Below are 7,581 nucleotides of genomic sequence, written 5' to 3'. Positions count from 1 at the left end.
TTGGCCTTTATTGCAAGGGGGATGGAGTATAAAAGCAGAGAAGTCCTGCTACAACTGTACAGGGTATTGGTAATACCACACCTAGAGTACTGCGTACTGTTTTGGTCTCTTTATTTCAGGAGGGATATACTTGCATTGGAGGCAGTTGAGAGAAGGTTCACTTGGTTGATTCCTGAGATGGAGGGGTTAACTTATGAAGAAAGGTTGAGCAGGTTGGGCCTATACTCATTGGAGTTCAGAAGAATGAGACATGATCTTATTGAAACATATAAGATACTGAGGGGGCTCGACAAGGTAGATGCAGAGAGGGTGTTTCCCCTCGTGGGGGAACCTAGAACTAGGGGGCATTGTTTAAGAATAAGGGGTCGCCCATTTAGAACTGAGCTGAGGAGGAATTTCTTCTCTCAGAGGGTCGTAAATCTGTGGAATTCGCTGCCCCTTAGAGCTGTGGAGGCTGGGTCATTGAATATATTTAAGGTGGAGATAGACAGATCTTTGAACGATAAGGAGGTAAAGGGTTATGGGGAGCGGGCAGGGAAGTGGAGCTGAGTCCATGATCAGATCAGCCATGATCTTATTAAATGGCGGAGCAGATTCGAGGGGCCAAATGGCCTACTCCTGCTCCTATTTCTTATGCTCTTATCCTCTAACCAGACCCCTCATGATTTTGAATTATCCAAATTGCAATGCCACAAAACCCAACTGCAGTCCCAGCACTCCGTGACTCATTGGGTAGATGTGTAACACTTTTGATTAATCATTAATTAGGAGTTTGACCCCAGTTGGAAAATAAATCTGACTGCTGTAGTTTGATAATTAAGTTTGGAATGAATAAATCCCAAGCCAATCTTTAAGCGGATCTATTTTTGGCAGTTTTTTGCAGACCTGTTTGAATTTTAAACTTCGGCAAAATTTCTTTGCTCCTGGAGGTTATAGTAAAATAATGAAAAGCATCAAAAGATTAAAGCATGGTATTGAAACTCCACACCCAAGAAAATGGGAGGTAAGCCATTCTATTACTAACGCTGCGTCTTCTTCCTTTTAGTCACATTTACATAGACAAAATTAATAGCTAGAATCTAACAAAAGGGGGAAACTCTTCATTTACTTAAAAAGGAAGTAGTGCATGTCATTGGCTTTGCAAAATCTAATTTTACCTGATTTATTTCAAATGATTCCATTTATTTCAGAGCTCTCCAATATCAATGCCCAGCTTCTTCAGGTAATGGTTAGTGCACTACCTGATTTCCTTTTAACTAATGTTAATCATGCCCACAAAGTGAAAACAATTTTCTATCTGGCAGTAATTGGTTACTGGTACAAGGAGTAAAAGGGGGAGAAATTTGGAGTGTTTGCACCTCCAGTTAGCGTCCCCGGGGTGCAGACGACTTTTGCCTGGGCACAGTGCCACTAAAGACTCCCACTAGATTCCGCGGCGGTAACAGCGCTGTGGGCAGCGGCCCGTTTTGGTCCCGGAATGAAAATTCGGTCGCGCCCAGAAGCTGCGGCACGTACCGGGCTGCAGGCCACTCACAGGACGAAATTTAAAGGGCAGGTGGGGAATTGAAAACTTAAAAATAGCGGCCTTTTTCATTTTGGATCGCGGGATCCGTGTTGCGATCCTGCTCCCACAGCACCCCGCTCTCTTGTGGTCTCGGGATAGACCCGTTTCTCACCCACAGAGTCGGCAGCTTGCCTTTCCTCTTTAATGAAGGGAGGGCTCTGTCTACGTGGTAGTTCTATGCATCCCACTGTGCAGCCCTGCGCCTCCCCCACAAGGATCCCTTCCGCCTCGCTCACGTCCCTCAGAGCAAGTGCAGCGCGATATTTTGCGCTCCACTTGCTCTCGGGGGCGGTAAACTAAATAAAGGTCATGGAGCTGTTACCGCCCCCAACCGGGATGCTACGCAATTTCAACCCCAATGTGTCAGCCATGACTCAATTGGTAACAAACTCGCCTCAGTGCCATGTCAGCCCGACAGTTATGCTCCCATGTTCGGCTGCGCCTCTTGGGTGTCAGGCCGCTGGCCCGGCCGAAACCCTCCCCGGTGGCCCAATGGACTGAAGTTTAAAGTTCGTGCAGGCTCTCCCTTTTAAGTGGAGGAGAGAGCCATGGGGACGTGGCGGCGTGATGACGTCATCGTGACAGCCACTCCGCACCTCCACCCCAAATTCTAGTGTTGTCACCGCTGCATATCTGCGCCCATTAAGAACGACTTCAGGATCTGAGTGAAAAAAAAAAAGCGGAATTTCGCTCAATAAGAACATAAGAATATAAGAATTAGGAACAGGAGCAGGCCATCTAGCCCCACGAGTCTGCTCCGCCATTCAACAAGATCATGGCTGATCTGGCCGTGGACTCAGCTCCACTTACCCGCCCGCTCCCCATAACCCTTAATTCCCTTATTGGTTAAAAATGTATCTATCTGTGACTTGAATACATTCAATGAGCTAGCCTCAACTGCTTCCTTGGGCAGAGAATTCCACAGATTCACAACCCTCTGGGAGAAGAAATTCCTTCTCAACTCGGTTTTAAATTGGCTCCCCCGTATTTTGAGTCTGTGCTCCCTAGTTCTAGTCTCCCCGACCAGTGGAAACAACCTCTCTGCCTCTATCTTGTCTATCCCTTTCATTATTTTAAATGTTTCTATAAGATTACCCCCTCATCCTTCTGAACTCCAACGAGTAAAGACCCAGTCTACTCAATCTATCATCATAAGGTAACCCCTTCATCTCCGGAATCAGCCTAGTGAATCATCTCTGTACCTCCTCCAAAGCTAGTATATCCTTCCTTAAGTAAGGTGACCAAAACTGCATGCAGTACTCCAGGTGCGGCCTCACCAATACCCTGTACAGTTGCAGCAGGACCTCCCTGCTTTTGTACTCCATCCCTCTCGCAATGAAGGCCAACATTCCATTCACCTTCCTGATTACCTGCTGCACCTGCAAACTAACTTTTTGGGATTCATGCACAAGGACCCCCAGGTCCCTCTGCACCGTAGCATGTTGTAATTTCTCCCCATTCAAATAATATTCCCTTTTACTGTTTTTTTTCCCAAGGTGGATGACCTCACACTTTCCGACATTGTTTTCCATCTGCCAAACCTTAGCCCATTCACTTAACCTATCTAAATCTCTTTGCAGCCTCTCTGTGTCCTCTACACAACCCGCTTTTCCACTAATCTTTGTGTCATCTGCAACTTTTGTTACACTACACTCTGTCCCCTCTTCCAGGTCATCTATGTATATTGTAAACAGTTGTGGTCCCAGCAGCGATCCCTGTGGCACACTACTAACCACCGATTTCCAACCCAAAAAGAACCCATTTATCCCGACTCTCTGCTTTCTGTCAGCCAGCCAATTCTCTATCCATGCTAATACATTTCCACTGACTCCGCATACCTTTATCTTCTGCAGTAATCTTTTGTGTGGCACCTGATCGAATGCCTTTTGGAAATCTAAATACACCACATCCATCGGTACACCTCTATCCACCATGCTCGTTATATCCTCAAAGAATTCCAGTAAATTAGTTAAACATGATTTCCCCTTCATGAATCCATGCTGCGTCTGCTTGATTGCACTATTCCTATCTAGATGTCCCGCTATTTCTTCCTTAATGATAGTTTCAAGCATTTTCCCCACTACAGATGTTAAACTAACCGGCCTATAGTTACTTGCCTTTTGTCTGCCCCCTTTTTTAAACAGTGGCATTACATTAGCTGCTTTCCAATCCGCTGGTACCTCCCCAGAGTCCAGAGAATTTTGGTAGATAATAACCAATGCACCTGCTATAACTTCCGCCATCTCTTTTAATACCCTGGGATGCATTTCATCAGGACCAGGGGACTTGTCTACCTTGAGTCCCATTAGCCTGTCCAGCACTACCCCCCTAGTGATAGTGATTGTCTCAAGGTCCTCCCTTCCCACATTCCTGTGACCAGCAATTTCTGGCATGGTTTCTGTGTCTTCCACTGTGAAGACCGAAGCAAAATAATTGTTTAAATTCCCAGCCATTTCCACATTTCCCACTATTAAATTCCCCTTCTCATCTTCTAAGGGACCGACATTTACTTTAGTCACTCTTTTCCGTTTTATATATCTGTAAAAGCTTTTACTATCCTTTTTTATGTTATGCGCAAGTTTACCTTCGTAATCTATCTTTCCTTTCTTTATTGCTTTCTTAGTCATTCTTTGCTGTCGTTTAAAATTTTCCCAATCTTCTATTTTCCCACTAACCTTGGTCACCTTATATGCATTGGTTTTTAATTTGATACTCTCCTTTATTTCCTTGGTTATCCACGGCTGGTTATCCCTTCTCTCACCGCCCTTCTTTTTCACTGGAATATATTTTTGTTGAGCACTGTGAAAGAGCTCCTTAAAAGTCCTCCACTGTTCCTCAATTGTGCCACCGTTTAGTCTGTGTTTCCAGTCTACTTTAGCCAACTCTGCCCTCATCCCACTGTAGTCCCCTTTGTTTAAGCATAATACGCTCGTTTGAGACACTATCACCCTCATTCCGAGAGGTTCTTTCACTAGGAGATCGTTTATTATTCCTGTCTCATTACACAGGACCAGATCTAAGATAGCTTGCTCCCTTGTAGGTTCTGTAACATACTGTTCTAAGGAACAATCCCGTATGCGTTCTATGAATTCCTCCTCCAGGCTACCCCGTGCGATTTGGTTAAAATCCCCCATGATTACTGCCGTTCCTTTTTCACATGCCTCCATTATTCCCTTGATTATTGCCCGCCCCACCATGAAGTTGTTATTTGGGGGCCTATAAACTACGCCCACCAGTGACTTTTTCCCCTTACTATCTCTAATCTACACCCACAATGATTGAACATTTTGTTCATTAGAGCCAATATCGTCTCTCACAACTGCCCTGATATCATCCTTTATTAACAGAGCTACCCCACCTCCTTTCCTTTCTTGTCTATCTTTCCGAATCGTCAGATACCCCTGTATGTTTAATTCCCAGTCTTGGCCACCCTGCAACCACGTTTCTGTAATGGCCACTAAATCATACCCATTTATAATGATTTGTGCCATCAACTCATTTACTTTATTTCGAATGCTGCGTGCGTTTAGGTAGAGTGTTTTAATACTAGTTTTTAATCCATGATTTTTAGTTCTGACCCCTCCTGCAGCCCCTTTACATTCAGTGGCCCTTTTTGTCAAGAGGCGACCTCAACCACCGCGGCAGTAAAAACCATAGAAACGGGGTGCGTGTGCCCCGGCTTGGGAAGGGGGCAATTTCGGCCCCTTAATGTTTGAGCATGAGATCATTAATAAGGGAATCCATTACTTGGTAAAATCACATAGGTTTGTTAAACTGGTAGGGTAGGCTTGGATTACTTTAAAATAAAATTTTCAGTAGGCCTCGGCTATAGATCAATAATAATTCTTATGAAACCTTTTTAGTTCGAACTCAATCCCAACTGAAAGGTAGCTTCACTGGTCATTGAAGTCTTCAACTCTCATTGTGGTTGCAGATTACTGTACTCTTTGGATGGATGTGAGCCAAAAACCTTACAGTTGTCAAACAAAACTCATTACTGCAAAGACTTGTTTAAGTAACAAAGCTATTAAAAGTCTCAAGACTTCTAAAATAAATTGTAATGGTTGTGCACTATTGTGAATGGTTTCCAAACATAAGGCTACTCTTATATTCTAATATCTAATATTCTTTCAAAATGGGTTTTAATTTAAAAATCTGACAGCTTGAAGCCATGATACACGCACTGAGGCCAACATTACAATGTGCTGAAATGCATTGGGTCCCCGTTCCCTGTAACATTGAGTATGGAAGCCTGAGGTATGCCATGCACCCAAGGCATTCAGCGCACCCCGATGTAGTTAACCAGTGCAAAGGGGCTGGGAGCAAACTGTGTAGAAGACTCATGAGGCTACCAAATTTTGTTTAAATTAGCTGCCTGCTCTGTAATGCAACTGCCTCAGAAACAAGAGTGGTCCAACTGAACCAAGCAGACACTGTTTACAAGTTGCGGTGCTTCCATCCATTGGGATGCCCACAATCAACCTCTTTAAATTAAATCTATGGGATTCCAGTCTGATGTGTGTTCTTGTACACCTTTCATCTTACAATGAGAACCAGGGGACAGGACTTGAGGGTTATTCCATATGATAACAGAATAGTTTCAAATCTCATGGCCAGCTGAGGCGACGCCACTTGCCTGTAGCATTCGCTGGCTTTTGCTGTGAGAATGAGATCAGGAACCAGCAGGCTTGTTGAGAACTGAGTAAAACGCAATCCCATGTGAGACTGGTATGTTGAACTGTCCAGGAATTCACATCCAGAAGCATCTTGATTGTTGGAGAAAATGGTTTTAAATTTGATAAAAACTCAAAGCCCAATTGTTGCTTTTGCATTGATCAAGAATTAATATATTGCTTATTTCTCATGAAAAACTATGCCATACATATGTAACTTGCTTCCACCTTTTCATTGCAGCTTGCAGGATATGAGGCCACACTCCCCATCACTGAGAAATCCAATTCCATAACACAGGGTATAGACAAATCAGATACTGTTCAGATCGTCCAACTTTTAAAAGAATGTGATGCAGAAATATTTCGGAAGGAGGACAACCTGGCCACCAACTATAAGGTACAACAAATTTCCATATCAGCTAGCAGTTTTAATTGTGTTTATATACACAAGGCGAGTCAATTGGAAATTGAAAATTGATGTGTAATGAACTGTTTAACATACAGACTGGGTTAAATTTACCAGTGTATGTGCTTCCAGCTGGTTCATGAGGAGTGTCAGCAGAGATCTGAGAACAGGTGGTTTTACCCATCCACTTATTTGAATTGCGGAAGTCATAAAAGTGAAAACAGCTTTAACAAACTGTGGAGAAATACAAATCATCTCGAATTCCATAGATATTGATGGTGTGGGCATGAAATAAATTGACGGTGATTTTGGCATCTCAACCACTCTATTTTTCAGTGGAAGCAGATGGTAAGGAGACAAGAATCGCAATAAAAAACTTCCCGCTATCTTCACACTAATTGTAATTTTGGAATAGCCCATGAAATAGGCAGCCATGGCCCCTACCAGAAACAGGCAGGAGGGAGTCTCATTAATATATGTAAATCGGGGTCTTATGACATACATAGAATCTCAATCCAATTTTACACTGAAAACACATGACACTCGCACTGTGCAAGCCCCATCCACTACAACTAGCACTCTTAAAGAGACTGCTGGAGGTCACTCAGATAAGGGGAAACATAGAAACATAGAAACATAGAAAATAGGTGCAGGAGTAAAGCATTCGGCCCGTCGAGCCTGCACCACCATTCAATAAGATCATGGCTGATCATTCACCTCAGTATCCCTTTTCTGCTTTCTCTTCATGCTCCTTGATCCCTTTAGCCGTAAAGGCCATATCTAACTCCCTCTTGAATATATCTAACGAACTGGCATCAACAACTCTCTGCGGAAGATAATTCCACAGGTTAACAACTCTCTGAGTGAAGAAGTTTCTCCTCATCTTGGTCCTAAATGGCTTACCCCTTACCCTTAGACTGTGACCCTTGGTTCTGGAT

General features: G+C 43.6%; 1 protein-coding gene across 1 annotated transcript in view; it reads left to right on the top strand.

The window, feature by feature from the left end:
* The first annotated feature begins 943 nt into the window (after nucleotides 1-943).
* The window catches only part of gckr (glucokinase (hexokinase 4) regulator), a 100,010-nt gene continuing 93,372 nt past the window's right edge, over nucleotides 944-7,581 (top strand). The window contains exons 1-2 of the mRNA XM_070884200.1: nucleotides 944-1,003; nucleotides 6,479-6,634. Coding sequence (XP_070740301.1) covers nucleotides 944-1,003; nucleotides 6,479-6,634 — 216 coding nt within the window. The remainder of the gene's footprint in view (nucleotides 1,004-6,478; nucleotides 6,635-7,581) is intronic.

This window comes from Pristiophorus japonicus, chromosome 7, assembly GCF_044704955.1.
Source record: "Pristiophorus japonicus isolate sPriJap1 chromosome 7, sPriJap1.hap1, whole genome shotgun sequence".
Lineage (NCBI taxonomy): Eukaryota > Metazoa > Chordata > Chondrichthyes > Pristiophoridae > Pristiophorus > Pristiophorus japonicus.
This window is presented reverse-complemented; position numbering and strand designations above follow the sequence as displayed.